The sequence below is a fragment of the Strix uralensis genome, chromosome 9 (genome assembly GCF_047716275.1).
Source record: "Strix uralensis isolate ZFMK-TIS-50842 chromosome 9, bStrUra1, whole genome shotgun sequence".
Lineage (NCBI taxonomy): Eukaryota > Metazoa > Chordata > Aves > Strigiformes > Strigidae > Strix > Strix uralensis.
The window spans coordinates 27,046,321-27,067,755 of record NC_133980.1 but is presented as its reverse complement, the minus strand read 5'-3'; the positions used below and the strand labels follow the sequence as shown (position 1 = coordinate 27,067,755).

The following is a 21,435-nucleotide window of genomic DNA, read 5'->3' as shown; positions in this document are numbered from 1 at the left end:
GCCTCCACCGCCAGCTTGAGGTCCCCCAATGCGGGCTGAGGTTCTGCACGAGTCAGATAAGCTGGTGCAGCAGCACACCACTGCTGCCCATTACTGGTGTATCTGCCCTATAGGTGCAAACGGCACAGCCATTTTAGGGTAGCCATCTGTATTAATTAAAACTATGCACCGAAGGGGGAAAGAATTCTTTGTATTCACTCATAAGAAAAATTTGTGTTCATTTCTAAAATACTGCACAAGCTCCTGAAGTTTGTCTCTATGTGGACAAGAGACTTGGCCTGAGGTATGTGTACCTCACTCAACCAGTGAGATGAAATTCAGCACATCTATCCAAAAGGAATGTGAGAAGATCGAATCTAAATTAGCAATAGCAAAAGAGCTCCAAAGTACTACTGCTAACTTGGGAATATTCTATTTATCCATCTTGCATTTTAATATCAACATGCCTATCTCTAGAATAAGATTTTGTCAATCATATCTCAGACAATTTCCTTCTCATAAACAGTTCTCTTTTCCGTTTCACATTTGCAGAAGGGAGCAGATCTCACATTCAGGGAGAGAGATGTACATCTCACCCACACACTGCAGTAAACCTCTGCTTTCCGATGTATAGCAGACGCAGGCAATAGTGGTATCTTATATGGAGATTAACCTTTACAAGTATGTATAAATGCTCAGTATTACTGTCACAAGCCCTTGACAAAGCAGATATATATTCATACACTCCCACCACTGAAAGGGAAGGCAAGTGATTTGTACAAGTTTACAGAAGATAAAATGTCAAATTCAGAACAAAAACCAAGCTAAAGACTATTGTTTAAGAAAATCAGAGATAGTAGCTCCTATTTAAAAAGGCTCTATTATATTCATATTACAAGGAAGCAAACTGGAGCAAAACCTGACATTACAAATTATAAAATTTGTTCATTTTTAAAAGACATTACCATACTAAAGCAGCACAAGGAAGGAAAAGTGGTCAAAAATACCTTGCTTTGTCTTTTTTTAATACCTATAAAGACTTCAGGATAGCAGTGCTCATTGAAAATAACTGGTCACCTGTCAAAAGCAACTTACTGAATTCTGACCAGTGTTAACACCAGGGTCAGACAAGGATGGGCCCTACACCTATATGCAAACATATGCAAACTTTTATACCCACACAAGCTTGGTAATTATTCTCAAAGCAGAAGAGTTAGTCTCCCTGCGACAGCGATGAAAAACACTACACTAGCTTAAGTTATAGTTGTGGAAGCAACTCTCATTTGCTTAACTTTGGATGCTTTTGAGATCTCAGCAATAGCGTCACACTAACAGACTTCTGGAAGGAATTACTGCTGATTTGTAAGGAAAAAATATTCCAATAAACACACAATTTTTAGGCTACTCTGCCTCAATCTGAAATGGAATCACTGCGCTAAAGCTCATTTCATCGCTCACTGACTGGTACTGGACTACATGCTAAGGACTATATCCATACCTGTCTAAAGCTTTAGCTAGAAACTACTGAGAGCAAGTGTAAAAGAGTTAACTGTTTAAAAAACCCCACACATTTTTTAAAATTAAGTACCATTTTTTTCCAAACATACCCTTCAAAATTCAACTTAAAGCTGAAGACAAGAGAAATTTTAAGTACAGAATCAGTGCCATATAAATAGGAACTTGTAAGAGCTAATAAATACAGAAAGCTCTGCGTTCTCTGTGGTGGGTCAGAAGATGGAATAAGCCCGTTACAAAAGATGCTGAAGAGGGCAGAGCAGGTTGCACCTGGTACTGAACCAGACTTAATCAAAACCTGACTTGATTCCTGTTGAATTAATCGGTGCATCTATACGTGACACTCTCCAGTATTCCACGTCAGCTAAGCACAAGTATATTGCTGAGCGGGTGAACCCTCCCGGAGCCAAGTGCCAAGGCAGCACGACACAGGGACATCCAACTGGCAGCGCAGTGGTCAGCACACACTCAGGCCATGCTCAGCAGTTCCAGCTCAGTGCTCATCCTACCAGACCTGGGCTAGTTGTACACAAACCCGTCTGATACCTGTGCTCCCTCTCACGCTTCTCGGCAAACAGTGCAGTAATGAGTTAACGGTGTACATCACCAATCTCTTAACTCGTGCTCCAGAAAGTACAAAGATGGCCAAACAATTTCTATACCAAGGTAGGAAGCAGGATAGCTGGGTTCCTGTGCACTTAATTTGAACTGATGAGTTCATCCAGACCTAATGATACCGGGTGTGTCAGCATCTATGGTAAATTCATCCCATAGTTCAGATTAACTCTGGGACGACAGAGTTGGCAGTAACTTGCTTTAATTAATACATACGAGTTTTCTTGCATTCAGTTTGCTTAAATTCAACTTTTATTAGCACTTACCTACTCCACAGGAAATTCCCATTTAAGTGTTTTTAAAAACACTGGAGTTTCTCTTAAGGTTACGTATTTTTGCAGCAGAGTGATTTCTGTACCGGTATTTCCAAAAATCCTTTTTGTAGTTACCTCTGCTGCTTCCAAACTACATAACTCTTTTCATTCCCATTTAAGTTTTCCTGAGGCCTCAGTCTCACAAGTGTACCAAACCTCCAGCCTCTCAGCTCTTGCTCTGCATTTCTACTGCATGACATTATCACTCCTACATTCTTAGCACTCTTCTTATTATACAGACCAACACATACCTGATTAAATGGGGGACGAGGCCCATCACCCAACAGAGGTGTTTTCTGCTGCTGGAAGGGCAGAGGGCCCTGGGAAGGGTGCGGCCCCCTTGAAGGGTTCGGTTGTCCCTGAGGTCCTTGCATGTTTCCTTGAGGCCCTACTAAAGAGCCTTGTGGAGGTCCCTGCTGGCCTTGTGGACCTGGTGGCCCACGCAATTCTTGTGGCGGTCCTAACATTGTACCTTGAGGTGGGGGTCCCTGGAGGCCCCTCATCTCCTGGGGACCATGTCCTAGTAAACCACTTTGCATATGAGGACCCCTCATTTCTTGCGGATGACCCATCATCATCCCTTGTGGAGTAGGTCCCTGGTTATCTCTGGGTCCTGGTGGACCCTGCATCCCTCTTGGATTAAGTCCCATCAAAGGCCCTTGCGATATAGGGCCCTGCATCCCTTGGGATCCTGGAGCTCCTTGCATGCCATGAGGAAGAGGTCCTTGCATTCCTCGGGGACCAGGCGGCCCTTGCATTCCTTGGCCACCAGGAGGACCTTGAGGCCCCAAGTGACCTTGTGGGCCTGGCGGACCCTGCGGTCCTAAATGAGTCTGAGACCCAGGGAGACCCTGTGGTCCTAAGTGGCCTTGTGGGCCAGCATTACCCTGTGGACCTGGAGGCCCCATTGGCCCGTGAGGGCCAGGATGTCTCTGCATTCCTTGATGTCCATGTAAATCCTGAGGCCGTGGCATTCCTTGTGGAGGCCCTTGGGGGCCTGGAGGTCCTTGTGGTCCCATGAACCCTTGTGGACCTGCAGCTCCTTGGTGTAATGGAGGACCTTGAGGTCCCATTTGTCCTTGGGGTCCCGGAGGCCTGAACTGTCCTTGTGGACCAGGAGGTCCCATCTGAGGCATATTCATTGGCATCTGCTGAGGTGGAAGGGGCTGCTGAAATCCTTGAGGCATCTGTGACATTGGGCCTTGCCCTGGAAAAGGCTGGGGTCCGTGAAGAGAACCTCCTGGAGGTGGTGGCTGTACTTGCTCAGCTTGCTTTTGTGCAAGTCTTTCAATTTTCAATTGCTGTGCAAAAAAAGAGACCCAGAAAATCAACTAAGCACAGAAGTATATGTAACAACTAAAAATCAGAAGCAATCACCTATTTCTCAGGAGTTTAAAAAGATTTAGTGCTTTTCTCTTAATTAAGAGAAATACAACTAAAGAGATCCATAGATCAGTATTAGTTAACTGGAACGTAGGGGCCTCACTGAAGGTTTCATAGCATCGTGGATTAAGTTCAATAACCTCTAAAAAGGTGAAAACAGTACTGCAAAAGCAAGCTACCTATTTTAGTGCTGAGGTCCAAATATATCACACAGAGCACTGGAAGAAGTTTACTAATAACCGTCTTTACATACGCACCTCCAAGAGTTGTGGGTTTGTGTACTGAAGTGCTGCCATTTCCTGTTCAATCTCTGCCTGTGTCTTCTTTTTCTCCTCCAGCTTAATATCTTCCTTTCTATCATTCAGTGGCTCAGGTGGGGGAGGTAAAGGAACTTTATTCTGCATCCATGCCTATAAAGAACAGTAAACACAAGATGAATTCTGTGGAACAATATGGATGCAATATATTGCTGCACTGGGACAGGATATGCTAGAACACTGTGTAGTATGGATATTTAGAAGCTAAAAACAATGCTGAATAAAATTTCCATACCTTATAACATCCTATTTTCCAGATACAAATACAAGATATAAAGGATTTAACCAAATATTTTATGCTTAAATATTAATTAAACTAACCACTGTGGCAAATTATTTTGCACTGGGTGTTGATATAAAAGAACTGATACCCGAAATCCAAAACATTTCAACGGCCACGCCCTTTCTGAGGTTGAGAAAATAACAAGTTGATCTCCTGTTCACTGTGTATCAGGTACTTACCTGCTGAAACTGTGCTGGTATTGGTTTTGCATAGGGCACTTTTTTCTGTGGCACCTTCTTTTGGTCCTTTTGCATTACTTCCTCCATTCCCCAATCCAGTCCTGGGATTGTCATTTCAATGTCATTGGACTCATCTTTCCCTTTAGCAACACAGAGACAGTCAGAGCAGTGCAGGTTTACAGAGCAATCCTGCTACTCTCTTTACAGTTTATTTAACAAAACAGACCAAGAGGTTTTCAACTCTTCCTTCTTTATGTGGGAAATGCACACAATACAAAACTTTAGAAAAAAGTGACTGTGCTACCAAAATATATGAAAGGAATGAAAGAAGTCACACAGCATCTGGTTGGCTCAGGAAAATGCTTCCCCATAGCTACTACTTACCCATCTGCTCTTGCTCCATGGCTATTTTCAGTTGTTCAGGTATTCCCATCCCTGGAATAACTGCTAGGCTGTTGGGCTCCAGATCATCTAAAGAAAAACAATATATATTTATACTTGGAACATTTTTCTTCATGTTATCATTTGATGCCTTTGGGTTCTCACATGCCTTTACCATTGGTGGTACCATTACATATTTCACAACCGGTGGGTCACTTTTTAATTCCATACATGAATTACAGGATATTAAAAGAACTGCAAATTCAAATTTATAAATACACCCCAAAATGTCAGAAACTATGTCCTTTCAGGAAAGTTACATTTAGGGTAGAAGCTCAGAAAAGGAAATAAAAACCCCATACCCATTCCTGGTTTTGTTATAACAAATCTATATATTTTAAAACTTAAATTTGATTGAAGTGCTGCATTTTAATTTATATTCCCAAACACAAAAGAGCAAATAACCAAAAATCTGAAGGAAGAGATACCACCTCAGAGTTGAAAGGGTTGCTGAGGCATGCCATAGAGCTGGGCAACCCTGGGCAGCCTAAAATTACCAAAATAAACCCTTAGAAGGGGGGTAAAGTTTTAAGATTTTAGTCAAGTTCAGTAATTTGAAAGATTTTTCCTGATGTAGTTCAGGACTCTGGGAAGTCTTGAAGTCACATGAAGTTATCAGTAAGAAAAGTAAATGGGAGATATTGCCAGCGGGAGAGTCAAACCTCCTTCCTGTGACTGACAGAGCAGGTCTTACCTCCTGGAGCTGTGGAAACAAAAGAAAACCCATTGTTGGAATGGTGATCTCTGATAACATGGAGAGCAAAATCATCCTTGTAAAAAAATATCTTTGTCTAGGTAGTCACCAATGCTATAATCCTGCTTCATCATCTTACCCAGAAGCTGCACTCTAGTGTCAGCTAACGACCTAGGCTTGTTTCTGACCCCAACACCCTCTCTTCCATACTGAGGGAAATTGCCTTACCATATTCCACACCATCCTCTGACATCCCAGGCAGCAGATTCAGGTTATAACGATCTCGCATTTTATCTCCAGGCCGATTTCTAGTCCAAAACTTGCTGTCAAAACAAAGTTATATGATCTCAATAAAGGGTCAAGAGTATTAACTACCTTTAATCTAATTAGTTCTTTAACTTTTAGCATGCTATCTTGATTATATAAGGATGCTATCTTGATTATATAAGGATTCAACTCTTACTAAATCAAGTTCAGTGCTAGATCTGAACATTAGGTGTGAGGCTCAAACCAAAAATTAAAACCCCAACAATTATATTGAATTATATAGTTACAATTCAGAAGATAATTCAAAGTGTAAGGGGTATGAGTACAAGGCACCAACATCAGATACTGAATAGACAGATATATCTCTAGTCCATTCCAAAAACTTCTCATTCAATTCAAATACATTCATGTACAACTAAACTTGTCAATACACACCCACACACAAAAATTTACTCCATTTATAAAATGGTCTATTTTTACAGCATGTTCAACCTAAGAACACAAACTATATGCCTTCAAATATGTTTGCAATGTGAAAAGACAGACATGACAAGCAGATGATCTGTGGGAAAAAAATGCTGGGGAGATAAGTATATTTCTTCATCAAGAAACTACAACAATTTTTTTAAAAAATTTTTTCAGGAAATTTCAAAGCTCTCACAAACCCAAAATCCTACTATTTTTAAGGTTTCCTTAGATGAAGGATAAGAGCTTAGACTCTACCTTCTAATGTAAAATGTTAGTGCCTTCCAATTTGGGTAAGTTTGTGTCTGTTTTGCCCATTGATTGTGTATCAGAATCATCCCAATCTATTCTTTGTTCCCTGATGCCATGCACCTTTCTAGTTTCTAAATGTACATATATTCCCTTAGATCTTTTCTTTAAATACTTGAAAATACCTGGTGTGATCATTTGAGCCCGAACAGAGAATGTGTCCAAGAGGATGCCACGCCAAACTCCAGATCATTCCCTCATGAGCCATTTCCATTCCACCAACCTCCTTCTCAACCCTGATGCATAAAAAAAAAAAAACCAAACCAAAAAACAGTCATCACACAGGTAAGTATCTGCTACAGATACAATACAAAACTTCTGCTATTCAGTTGTTCCTCTTCCTCTATCCCGTATTTTGCCAAACTTAAGCCTCCTAATTTTTCTCTTGGGTGATCATTCCCAGTTGTTCTTAACAGGGAATTTAGTAACGTGGGGATTTTTAACTGTACATTTAGAAACAAAATAATTACATCTCAGAAGAAGCTCTAAGAAACTAGGAGTGTCAACCATTCATTACCCTCTCAACAAAAGACTGTTTTCTGTGCAAGCAACTGTATTCTTTACTATACACCTGCACAGAAAAACTTCTTCATAAATGAAGCATATTCATAAACTTTCTCAGGTATAGAGAAAAACTGTACCATAAACATACAAGTTACATACAGATTCAAGGCTGAAAATTATATTTTATGTTTAGTATAATAGTTTGCACATCTGATCAACATCTTTCCAACATGCCGAAAATGCCACATACCCAACATGCCAGAACAACAAAGAGCCATCAGATCCTCCACTGGCAAACAGCCCTTCATGAACAGGATGCCAGGCCACAGCTGAAATACAAAGCAAGCCACAATCAGAAAGTATAACACTAGTATTTTTAATGAATGGAAACCAGGATCTCAAAAATTTTAATTTTTAATCCAAACTTATTAATAAAAATCCACATAATACAACACATTCTGACCTGTGGCCTCCTTCTTATGACCCCTGAAGACCTGAAGTTCTTCTTTCAGATTACGAATGTCAAAGAGCTTACAGAGATGGTCACGAGAAGCTGTTAGCAGCCAGTTGCCATTCAGATTCAATTTCACTTCCATCACTGTGTTTTTATGAGCATGTCTGCAAGCAGAGAAAAACAGACTGTTTGTCCAGATACTGATTTCTCAGACACAAATAAAAATGCGGTAATTTACCAGTCCCAAATATTCAGGTCAATAACAAAGTAGTTCAGGCTACTAAACCAGATACTAGGGCCTTTGCACAGAAAGCCACATGCTTTAATCCTGTTCTTTTGTACTTCAGAATTTTCAGAATTCAGCGCTTATTGCGACAGTGTTCAGTTACTGTGCACACTTCTACTGCAGCGTAAGAAATTTTTCATCAACCAGATGAAACACCTCATATGTGTTTCCGTATCTCAATTCTGTTTCATAAATGAGAACTGTGTGACTAGGAGGTCTATGGAGAAGGATAAAGTAAATTTAAATAAGGAATATTAAAGTCACAGTTTTCCAAGTACAGATTTGACTTCATCTAACTCTAGATCTTCTGGCACTAGCTTTATATTTGAAGCAATTCTGTATGGCTGAAAAGACGTGAGGCAAAAACCTAAGAAGGAAATTGAAAAAAAAAAATTATTTTATGAAGTTAGCTTATATTTGAGCAAATCAAAGTCTGTGGGCAAGAACTTACAGTGTGGCAAGGCTTTGGCCTGTCTTTGGATCCCAGAACTTGATGGGCTGTTGGCTATCTTTACTTCCCGATACAACTAACCCCTTTGTTGGATGCCAGTCAACACATTTCACATCTGCTCCATGTCCTGTTAAGATAAAAATTGTTCATTCTGAGATTTCGCAGACACTGAAAAATTAAAGGGTGCACACCTTATAACTGTAATGTAAAACTGAATGAAAAACATCACAGAGCACAGGTCACAAAACATAAAATCAAACTAAACACTCTTCTGAGTTATTTAGGTTCCCACTATCACTGCAAACATCTCAGATTACATCCTCAAACCAAGCTCACTTCCCCAACATAAAAGGTCTCTAAGAAGTTTCTGTTCAAACTGGTACTTTTCTTTAGCCTTTGACCCTATGCTCTTACACAATATTTTATATGTAACACTGATGAAGCATTTGTATGGAAGTGGTAAGGGAAAATAACAGTGTGACACTTCACTTTTTGTGAAATATTGTAGAAATGAAAAGCAAATACATATTTATTCCTATCCGATCAGTACTACCCTTTTGCTGTTCTGTCAGAAAATAAGTGAAGAAATTAAATTATGGATCTGAAAACTAAATTAGCATATGATGAAAAGAAATCTTATGAGATGTTATCCTCTTATCAGGTCAGAGGGATTCAGGTTTTTCTAATACTCAAGAGTTAGGAGAGAAAAACCCTCATGCTATAATTTCATTTTAAACAGACTGAGTGACCTTGACAGAGAATCAGTGCTGCTCAGATGATCTAAAATCTGTCAAGATGAAATGTCTGTTCCTGCTACACAACAAAATGGCATTTCTGAGCTGAACTATACAGATTTAGAGAAGAAATAACAAACAGTAATTTCTTTCTCCAGTCTCTCTCCATGCCAGCCCACTTCTAGGGAAAGCCAACAGTAACAGTCAATGCCAGAAAATGAAGCAGCATGCAGTAACTAAAGAAAAAAGCAGCACGAGAAAGGAAAGCCTGTCTGCAACATAAAGGCACTGAAGTTATAAAATGGCATGGAAGAATGGTAGCATGTTCCATGAAAGACAAAGGGTTCCCATCAAAGTCACAGTTCCCACAGGTACTGCTTTGCTACATGGTGGAACATGTAACTTCAAGCAGCACAAGCTGTTTTAATATAGGCCTCAATTTGACAAGACATTACAAACCAGTATCAGGAAATTTTCCTGAGGCCACAGACAAATCAAATTAAAATGAGCAATATACTTCTATCTTAAAATAAAAGCAAAATGTTAATATGTAGAGCACTCTCTCCATCAAACAGGTGTAACTTTCCAGAGGAAAGGACAGACAGGGAAAAGATTCTTGACCCAAGAAGAAATGAATACAGCTTTGGTAAGTATATGGGGAACAACTTTAAGGATTGATTGACAATATGGATGAAGGAACCCAACTCTCCACCCCCAGCCACAGCAGGCAGAATTGCCCTTGGAATACGTGGGGTCTCAGGGAAGAGCAGGATCCTCAAGCTGCAAAGACTGTAAATGTGCTCACAAGGGACCACTGTGGCGGTCCGTTCTACCAACAGAGGGGCACTGGGAGATGTATTGTTTCCCTTCTCCCTGGCTCTTCTGATGTAGAAAGAAACAAAAGGTACTCTCTGTCTGGATTTGCTCTGACCAAATCTCTCCCTCTCAACTAAAACATGAAGCTGAATGCTGAGCAAATCTTGCTTTGGAGTGTTTATTTGGGAGGAATGATTCTGCCAGTAGTAAGAGAGAATGCGCTCTTCCTCCGTAGTGGAAGGTGATTCATGCTTGCAGATTTCAGCTGATGATATTCTGTAGGTACTTGCTACCCTGCGGCCCCCAGGGAAAGACAGGGGGATTTTAATTCAAGGGCAACAATAGGCCCTTATAGAGAAATGCTCCATTCCAGTTAATAACTGGTTGAACTGTATGAAAATGTATTCAGAATGGAACACTTGAGTCTTACCATAAATATGAAAAAAAACCAAAGCAAAACCATAAAAAAAACCTACCCACACAGACTGGAATTACACTGCCCTTGCTGCTCCTGAAATTAAGACAGTTAGTAATGGAAGAGCGCTGAGAGACAAAGGGCTGCTCTGTTTGGCCGGTAAGACTCCATCCGGAAAATGAGTTATGCTGGTGAAAGGCCATCTCTGGATGACAGCTCATCCTGTGCAAGGCTTGATTTAGGCTTTTCTTTCAAGACCTAATCTGAGTTAGAGCAGCCCAAATATGTACCCTGAGGGAAAAAAGACTCAGAGTGGGGAATCCAGTTCAAGTTCAGAGCTGTGCTCTTAAACAGAGCAACCGAAGCGTCCATCCTCTAAAAGGCTTCAAAAGGGAGCAACAGTGACAGACAGCATTGGACTGATGGGCTTCTCAAAAGCCAGGTCTGATAGTCACTACCCACTAGCCCCAGACCACAAAGCTGAAAGGTAGTAAAAGATGCCAGGACACTCAGAACTTGTAATGAGAGCAGATACATCATTAGGTACTTATCAGCAGGCTTCTGACCATCATCAGCACATTAGAACTGACCATAGAGATCAGAAGAAACATACCATGTTTAAAAACATAACCATTATAAAGACAAGACAACTGGCATTTCCTGCAGAGAGCAATCTTTCAACCAGTGTGCTCTGGACTACAGCAATAGTGGGGGAAAACGGGGAGTCTCCTTTGTCATCTAATATAAACGATCTATCCTGCAGTCAAGAGAGACATCTCTTAGACAAAGTTCTGCACTAAACAGGATCATCATATATACTTAGCTAGAAGTCCCTAATGCAATGAAGCTTTCTCAAGAGAAAAGAAATTCTTTCCTACAACAAATATGCTTTAAACAAATGATTCCTAAGGGGTGAACTAACTCAGAAGAATTACATAAGATAACGGAACAGCACCATCTAATCAGATGTTTTTAATTTCCTTTTTTTTGTTTTTTAAATTGGAGCCATTGACACTGTATATTGCTTTTCCTTTCTGCTGATAGATGTACATACTACTACCTGTAATGAGACAGATGATGAAGAAAACACATTTAAAATAAAACTCCAGAGAGAAAGAAGCCTGACAGATGTTACTTTGTAGCTGTTCTCAGGTCTTAGTTCTAGACTAAGACCTGGGAATAGGACTCTCCTCTGGTACAGCACCCCTGTCAGTCACTCAGAAAACCTTAATCCATGCAAATCTCTGTAGTTTACATTCCTTATTTGCTGACTCTAAACAGCTTTTGCTCAGTAATTTCAACAGTCACTCCTGTGATCTAGGAGATCAGGATGGGAATTCCCCTCTGAACAACACTTGCACCCTTTCTACCCCCTGAGCTTGCCTGTAAAAGGCACAGACTTTATATCATTTCCCTGTCTTGTAGAAACATTTTATGGATAAATGAACTGTGTGAACTGTTTAAAAGTCATGGAATGGAAGGCCTATAAACAAATGGAAATGAAAGACTCAAGGTAAAGATTTTTGATAAACTGAACTTGTTTAAAATCATGAGTTAATGTCTGAGCATAAAACAATCCACTAACACTTATCAGGTTTCCTTCTTTTTCTAACCTTTTAAAAAATGTGCAGAAAAAACAAAATAAAAACAAGATTCTTTTAAAAAGTTGAGATATAAAAGCATTTCTCTAATAATACTTTTCATATGCATAATAAATTTTTGAACTGACTGTAGTCACAACCCCATTAATTAAAATACTGATTGCTAATACTTCTAGCCAACTTATTTGAAGGGTTGTTCTTTAAAAGACACTGAACAGAAATACTGGTTGGTGAAAGGCATAACAAGCTATAATAAGATTATGTGTAATAGTGTTTGATCAAACCCAGCATGTCACAAGTCTGGAAAAGTACACATAAATTAAGGACTTGATTTTTTTTCCCCTTTCACTCTAATTTCTGCATATACAATTTAGTGAATGTAATACCTGGTGTAAAAAAGTTGGTTTGGATCATTGTCTGTGATATATCTGTATTTTATAATGCAACTGTGTATAAACTATCCATTACAGATATACCAGGTTTATTGCTGTAGCTAATTTTTTTCTATTATATTCTTTCTCCTAAGAATGAGCCCCATTCTAAAAGTACAGAAATTGGAAAGAGGATTTTATAGATAATATTGTAGGACTTCTAGATCCTTCTCAGCAATTATTTGGATGTATACACACATACTGAGATGACACTCTGAAGGCATCTTCTTGCACTTTTAACATCCACGTTCCGAAGAAAAACGAGTATTTGTAACTATATATATTTTGAAGAATTAACATAATCATTTAACTGCAACATTACTGACTGTTTCTCATTTAGAGAGAATTCTATTTGCTTGGATTTTTTTTTTTTGTTTAAAGACACATGATTTAAGTGGGGAGTAAATAGAGCAGTGTATCCTCCACTTGAATTGGTCAGACTTGAAGCCTTTTCATGACCACACAGTAATGTTCACCTTCCTGTAATCTGTATCCCCAAAATACAGAACACCTTTCAGAAGAGCAGGCCCTTTGTAGGGGACTATTTCCAAGGGATCTGCAGAGACATCAGGTCTTACTACCATTCAAGCTAACATTCTCCACCCTCAAGAAAAAAGAAAAAAGAAAAAAGAAAAAAGAAAAAAGAAAAAAGAAAAAAGAAAAAAGAAAAAAGAAAAAAGAAAAAAGAAAAAAGAAAAAAGAAAAAAGAAAAAAGAAAAAAGAAAAAAGAAAAAAGAAAAAAGAAAAAAGAAAAAAGAAAAAAGAAAAAAGAAAAAAGAAAAAAGAAAAAAGAAAAAAGAAAAAAGAAAAAAGAAAAAAGAAAAAAGAAAAAAGAAAAAAGAAAAAAGAAAAAAGAAAAAAGAAAAAAGAAAAAAGAAAAAAGAAAAAAAAGAAAAAAAAGAAAAAAAGGAAAAAAAAGAAAAAAAAGGAAAAAAGAAAAAAAGGAAAAAAAAAGAAAAAAAAAGAAAAAAAAGGAAAAAAAAAGAAAAAAGAAAAAAAAGGAAAAAAAAAGAAAAAAAAGGAAAAGAAAAAAAAGAAGGGCCTGCAAGTCAAAGATAATGAAAAACCACCATGTCAGCAGAAAGATGTTCTAAATTTTCTACAAAATTCCTTTAGATTTTGTTAGTTGCTTCCAGACTACTAGGCAAATTGGATTATTCTGCCTGTTCCATTTTTATGGAAGGCTTTTAAAATGTTATCTGATGGTTACCCCTTCCCCTAGCAACTCCCTGCTTCTACGTAAAGCTCACTTAGGAACTGAATACCTCTTATCTACAGGAACCTAGGTACTGTTTTGATAACACCGATCAGGTTAGCAATAAGGGTAACATATTTTAATTCCAGTAATTTAGTATTGCATCATGTGAATTATGTTCCTCTTCAAAACTGTCCTATGAGCTCTTTCACTTCCTATTCTCCACCCCAAGAATGAATACCACAGAAACCCTCTGTCTACAGATACATAGTATGCTTTCTTCTTTTTCGCATAATGTGGGAGGTGGCTGAATAGGAAATTAAGGGAAAAGCTCCTTTCAGTCTTCAGTGGATTAAGAACAATGCCTCCCACCATACTTTCAGATCTCTGTCCCATAAACTCAAGTTTTATTTTCCTTTATTTATTCACAGTCTTTCTCTAGCTCTCTGCTAATTTATTAAACATGGTATCTACAGAGACTGCAAGACTTTTAATCTACCTACAGGGAATGTTTCCTAGATCATCAGCGTTCCTCTAAACCAGCAGCAGAATGGGACACAATTAGGCCTTGTTTACAAATCCCCCTTTTTTTACAGTTCTATAATCATACTGTTTTCTTCCCAGACAAAAGCTCTTATAACAGGATAGTTTGTTTTTATCATCAGTGAAATCAGAAGGCTAAAAAAAAAAAAAAAAAAAAAATCAGTAAACACTAATGAAACAGGTATGGGTAAACAAATGAGTTTTCCCAAGATTACCCAGAAGAGGTAATCAGTCCCCAAAATGTGTTTCCATAAATGGGTTCAGAATTTGTATGTGCTAGTCCCAACCAGACTTATACCACTCAGTGAACAGTTTGAATTCTACAAAATCCTAAAACATGAGCAAAAGAGAGTTTGAACTTAATGGGAGTTGTGTGCTTGCACAGCTTGCATAATGGCAAATACACTGCAAAGAATCATAAAAAGAAAAATCTTGTTATATTACATGTAATCACTAATAATGGCATGTAGCGATCTGAATGCTTTATATCTGTTGAAATTCAATGACAAAGTCTTCCGTAAGGGTTTATAGCAAGGGGAAGAAATCCATCTGGGTCCCAATGTGTGGGAACTGGGTTATGCAGGGTTCAGTCTTTAACTAATGGGACTACTCACATGTTAAACTTAAAGTGAATGTCTAAAGCCTTCACTGAATTGAAGGTAGAATGCTAAGCAACTTCCACAGCTGAAATGCATTGCTTTGAACAGAAATGAAAATTAGAAATTTGAAAATGTCTACTGTTTTACATTTGTGGTGTCAGGTCTTTTTTTTTTTTTAAATCATTAAGTGTGTTCATGGTAGAGTCTACAAACACAAGAGATACCTTCCTTTCCTTTTAGACATATTTGCTTTTTCTTAACTCCTGAATTTATTTTTGAGCATTATCACTACCTACACCCAATCAGGTTAGTTCCTGTATATATGTTGTAAAACAGAGAGACAAAACAAGTTTGACAGCAGGTTGTGCAACAGCACAGGAACGCAGGACCAGCATCTCTAACATGTGAAGAGCTGTTTAGGCATTCTCTTAGAAGTGAGAACTATATGAAAATCATTTAAGTATGCATGTTTCACAATTTCTAATCATAAGACATGGTTAAGTCATATCTAGATTGATCACAGATAATTATCAACAGGAAGTTATTTTAGTATGTAAAAATATTACAAAATTTTCACTAATTTTGCTTAATCAGTGTCCAGATTTTCTAACTTACCGCCACTTTTCTTCATTTAATAAAAAACCCTACACATAACATTAAATCCATCTGTCTGTCACAGAGAGTTCACCTATGTGATGATGCTTTAAAATGCTGCATAATGCTTAGTGCAATACAGTAGTTATTATTTCTAATTAAGAAGCCATTATTAAACAGAAAGCCATCAAGAAGCTCAGAGCTAGATCAAGAGAAATGACAGGAACAATAGGGCAGAAAGTATAAAAGGAGAAGATGCACCACATTAAAAGTGTCCAACACCTTCTTATTCAATATATATATATGGTAGTAGCTTAGCAGTAATGGCAGCTGAATTCAAGGACAAAGGCAGGTTTTCATCACAGTTAAATTATTTATGAAAAACAGACTGGATTCTACTTTGCACTTAGGCAGAGTTACCTATGAAAATTCTCATGGCATATTACTTATAATTCCTTTGCAGTTATTCATCAGAGAATTAAAAGGGCTTTTTTTAAATTGCAAAAGGTAGAACAACATCCTTTTTTTTTTTTTGCTGGTTACATTATTTGTAAAGTAGCTGGGACTAGATGTTTTTTTCTGTTCAAAAATTAGCCAGCCTACTTTGAAAGCAGCACCACACTTGCTTTTCATTGACAGAGAAATATTTATTTACAATGGTATTTACATTTAATGATATTAAAAATAAATGTTGTACAAGAAACAATAAAAATGAACAGCGATTGTAAGAAAAATTCTCATGCTTCATAACACAAACAGCTGACAGGAGCCAAAAAACCCACTCCCTCAGAGAGAAACTGTCCCACAGTTTTCCATTGCTTGTTCTCTGGCACCTTCCTTTCAAGTATCTGGTACTAGTCACCAGATCTGAAAGATCCTGCACTGCCTCTATTGAGTGTTTACTGTCTCAAGCCATCAGACAAGACTGATCTCTAGTCTAATGTGGCACAGCAATTACTACATAATGCTGTATAGAAAAAAGGAGAGAGTATAGCTGTGTCCAGGAATAGAACAACCAGCCGTCCTTCAGGGAAAAAAAAAGTGTGAACTTGAAAGATGAGAAATTAAATGATTTTGTCAACCATAAGCCTGCAGTTCCCATAGATTTGTGGCTTTATAATTGGCTACAGAATCAGTTTGCTGGGCAGACAGTTTTCTTCTAAAAACAAAACAAAAAATATCCCTGAAGAGTGTGAGCTTTCACATTAAAATGTTCCCAGTCAAATCCTCTACTTGAACTAAACAAGTATTTTGGAGTCTGCTCACAGCCTGTACCATCAACTTTTTTTAAAAGGAAAGATGAATCTGGGTAGAATGTCAAATACTTTGAAGCCTCACAATGACAGTTTATCTCAAAAATAACTATTTAACTACTGCTCAGCCAGAACATACATTTATATTTTATGAATCAAGAACAAAGTGGAGCATGTGTTAAAAACTGATGCCTGAAGCTAAGCTTCTAGCAAGTGAGGTAATTTTAAGATGCACTGATTGTAGAGTAGCTTCAGTGAGGATTTTTAAACACATACTTATGAAACTAGTTTTATTCACTAATTATTGAAAACATTGATTGGTGTGTTCACTTACTGCTATCAAGGTGACAAAATCCCCAGCCTTTCCACCTGCAGACTTTTGTCAAACTTGCCTGTTACACCTGTGTGAAACATCACTAAGCAGAGTCAGACAAAGTCTGCTATTTTTACTGAATACTACAATAAGTAATGGAAAGATGGAATGTCAAAAACACAGCATTGGTTTAGGCATTTTTAAACTAACTTGAAGCTATAAAGAAACTTTGGTGCATCCTAAAATTTAGCATGGCAAATTAGTGAAAGGAGGGAAAAGGAAGGAAATCAGGGGACACACTGAAGAACTTGGTACCAGCTTGCCTCAATCTGTGCTCTGATCATAATTTCCATCAAGGCTGTGAGCAGTAGAGGCAGAATACTTAGTTCCCAACTCAGGGAAGAGAGCAAATACTTCCAGAAAATCTAAGAGCATCATAAATCATTTTCAGTACGTATTTCCTTTAACATCCTGCTGGATGTCCATTAAAGTTCTGCTGGCGATTATGGTTGTTGCAAGAGAAAAACATAGTTCAAATACCTAGTTTTAGAGATTAATCCGATTTTCACACCACTGTCTGGCTGCACGAACAGACATCACTTTCAGCAAGCTGCTAAAACCTAAAAAAAAATTTTATGGATCCCAGCAAAAGAAGTTACAAGAAGTCTTTTATATAACTTGATATACCCTTAACTCCCAAGTGAACCCAGAATCTTTTAATAAAAACACCCAACAAAGAAGGAATACCAAGATCTTTCAGTCAACCTGATCTTCCTTCATTGGAAAAGTAGATTTCAATGTATTTTTATGGTTAAGACTACAGGGCAGGATCCTACTCTTTTACATCCTATTGAGAGGAGAGGTACTATCAACTCTCTTCTCTACCAGACAAGTAAATTACTTTTAAAGACAGCCATGGTGATCTGGCCAGTCACAGAATACCACCACTTGTCCAGCCAGCTCCTCATTTTAAGGGACAGCAAGTCTGCAGGAAAACTGTTTTCCTTCTTGCCAACCAAAAGCGCCATGTAAGCTACTTTTGATAGCCAGTTTAACCATACAGAACATCCAGTAAGTATGGGCCTATTATCATTTTAAGCAAAGAAATAATGAGTTTAGGTACACCAAAGTTAGGAAAACCCTTTCCTTTGGTTCTAGAGCAAATACTGATGGAGCACCTGCTCTCAGTAATAAGGGAACAGCAGCTGGCCCACGGGTGGGGCAGGGGACAACAGAGAGATTATCAAACTTTGTACAGACTCTAGGAAAAGATTTGTGTCAGTCAGTAATCCAGACAATTAGCAAGTATAAGAGATCCAAGAAGGAATATGCAGATAGAGGCCATTTAACTTGCTCTTTGTGTTTTACAATACCACCAAGATTGAGCAAACTAGGAAGCAGCAGGTCTGCTGAAGTAAACTGCTGGCAGAAAGTAGAGCACATAATATTGACCTAAGCTACAAAGCACTACTCTTTCTATACAGAGGTGAAGCTGAACAGACAGGAGAATTTTCATCTCAAGCACAAAGGACCAATTTTCATGCAAGTGAAATACGAAAGGGCTGTAAATTATGAGGACAGAAACACACAGAATGAGCAGAATACCATGAACTAAAACAGAAAAAAACCTCAGCATGTAATATCACACAGTGACTTACAAACACGTTTAATCTAGTGGCAATCTTGGGGCTAATGAGAAGAAACAGCAAAATTAAAAAAAAAAATCAGTGCAAAAATGTAACTAAAATGCAGAAGCAGAACCATTATTTGGAAAGTGTTACAGAAACATAGTAAGAGATAATACCTTCCATTGAAATTTCAATCAAGCAGCACAGATGAGCTCAGGTGAGAGACAGAAACAAGGAATGTTTTATCACAGTCTTACTTCAAATTTCCATACCATCAGTGTTCTTATTTTCTCTTATTTTCCTGTGCTTTCCTATATCACCACCACATCTGTGGACTCCACCTCCTTCCTGCCACCTATTAATTTTGAAATTCAAGAAAATGTTTTCCTCTTTCAGATTTAAAGTTGTCCCTATTTAAGTCCCTATTTAAGTGGAAGAATCCAAATATTTTTTAATTCTGTTTCAATTCTAGAAATAGGTCCCCTATTAAGCAACGGTTTGGTAAGAGTGTGGCTGTATAAATATCTATGAAGCTTTCTAAAATACCATGTATCATTTAAAATTCCACAAGCACATGAATGGATCAAATTGTAAAGCTCTTCACATGTGATCGAACAGAGAGACAGGGCAAAAGATGGTTTTGAAAACTTACCAGGGATTTTGTGCGATAAAACCTAACAAAGAAAGGGAGAGATGTCAACAGGAAGAAATGGGATAAAACAATCCAAAGAGTACTTAAATAACTCAGATATATCAAAACCAGGGGAAAAAATATGAGAACATGTAAAAGACAACATACATGGATATGAGAAGAAAAAAGGCAAAGGGGCCCATCACCAGTTTAAGTGGGGTTCCAAACAAAAAGTGCTGGTAGCAATTCGTGGAAAATGTTGTCCTCAGATCCATTTACTAACGTCACAACTAGATGTGAATAAAACAGGTGGTATTTGATTTAAAGTGAAGGGCAAAAAAATAGTGTTTCTTCTTCATGTAAAAAAATAGGCGTGAAACAGGTTTCCCATGACAACATATTAAGGGACTGTTCTTTCAAGATCAGAATAGAGGATACAAGAATTAAACAGACCTCACCACACCATATTACGGATAGATTGAATACTTCCTTGAACCCTGTGCTTCTTGAAATGACTCCCAGTTCGATTTTTTTCACTGCTGACTTCAAAGGAATAAAAAAACCATATAAGATATTAATATTGTATGGGCATTTAAGTGTGGTGTTTCCCTCTGTGATGCAGTCTATGACTGAATTTGTATTTGAATCTACATGTACATGCACTCAGTAGCATGTTACAAATTTTCAAAATAAATTAAAGGAATGATGCAGAGGTTTGCAGGAAAGTATCCTCAGAGCATAATGCAATTATAACTGCAGTGTATGTTCTCATGAATTAAGCAGAACTTAAATGGAAAAACATGTTGATTAGAACAGGAAAATTTTCTCCCTAGAAGCAGAAAAATATTCAAATGCCACATCTACACCTGGAGTAAGTAACTCCTGGATGTTATTGCATCTCCCTCCATAATAGCACTAGAAACATTGTCTAATATGTCAAAATTAAAATTTTCCAATTAAAGGATAGAAACTTTGTTAGTCAAAAACCTTACGCTCCCAGGGAAAAAAGTTAGTCTGAAATACTTTGAGCTCTACAATGAAGTTTTAAAAAAGCTTTTTAAAAAGCTTATACAAAATTCTAGAAATAAAAAGCCAAATGACATAGACAAAAGAATCCAAGACAAAGAACATCAATCTATTTGCGTAGCAGAAAAAGAACAATTCAGACCATCTCCTCAGCAACGCTGAGAAAAAAAAAACTTGCAAATTTTTCTGAAACAATGATCTTGCCTGCAGTATTTTAACGCAGTCTTTCTTACAATATTAGCACAAAAGCAGTAATATTAGAGATTTTAATTATTACTATTCTGGAAATAAAAGTTGAAAATATAAACAAGTTATCTATGAGACTCTTTTTCCTGGGTTTTGGAGCATTTGTTATATGAAAACACCACCACAAAAGATACCTGCTAAACTTCAATCATGCAAATTATCTGCAGCTGTGTAAAAAATGTGGGCTGAAGCCACCAAAAGAAAAAACACCAACTAGATAATCAATTTAAAATAAAAGGCAAAAGAGAACAATTGTTTACCAGGCAGATGTGATTCAGAAAGAAGCTCTTTCTTAAGGAATCTTTAGATTCCTCAGCGCTTTCTGTAGCAGCTTTTGAAGGTTTTAATCTTACACACACACCAAAAGAAAGGAAATACAAAGTATGTTTCCAGTCTCAGAAGTGTACAAACGTAATATAAATTAATTGCATCCATATATGAAACTACAGAGATAGGAGACGGAAGCTAAAAAGCAGTGCTTTTTGGAAAATGGTGTATGTTTGCAAAATAACAGGAAGGACAAAGTAAGAAGATTAGGCATATAGTGAGGGAAAAGTCATTATGGGTAAAAGGTTGCTATCCTGACCCTTGAGTGGAACTGATCTGTGCTCTTCAAATAAAACACCTTTTACAGCGCTGTCTGTGCTGTGTAGAAATAGCTAAGCTGAGGAATGGAAAACTGCAGTATTTCCCTCCTAGGGAGTTGGACTTTAGAAATCTTCTATAAAATAAAATTAATGATAAATTGAGTCAGTGGCTGTGGGGGAGGTAGTAAAGTCTCTTCACTTGCACAGATAAATCTCCATACATAGTCTCATTCAAATACTAACAGAAGCAGAGACCAAAAAAAGATGACTTTCATGGAAGAAGACAGCATCATTTCTGTTTCAGAAAAGGCTATCTAAGAGCATGCCATTGCTACTGAAGTAACCCAGTGTGGAAACTGAAAAAACC

The 21,435-nt window shown here is 37.7% G+C and overlaps 1 protein-coding gene across 3 annotated transcripts in view; it reads right to left on the bottom strand.

Moving 5' to 3' along the window:
- The window catches only part of WDR33 (WD repeat domain 33), a 72,870-nt gene that overhangs the window by 11,898 nt on the left and 39,537 nt on the right, over nt 1–21,435 (bottom strand). The window contains exons 8-17 of one of the 3 annotated variants that reach the window (XM_074877830.1): nt 8,457–8,583; nt 7,729–7,883; nt 7,516–7,594; nt 6,887–6,997; nt 5,949–6,043; nt 5,721–5,729; nt 4,970–5,056; nt 4,586–4,725; nt 4,064–4,216; nt 2,675–3,724 (exon numbers count right to left, since the gene is read on the bottom strand). In XM_074877830.1, coding sequence (XP_074733931.1) covers nt 2,675–3,724; nt 4,064–4,216; nt 4,586–4,725; nt 4,970–5,056; nt 5,721–5,729; nt 5,949–6,043; nt 6,887–6,997; nt 7,516–7,594; nt 7,729–7,883; nt 8,457–8,583 — 2,006 coding nt within the window. The other 2 variants (XR_012630034.1, XM_074877828.1) reach the window with 2 other exon arrangements.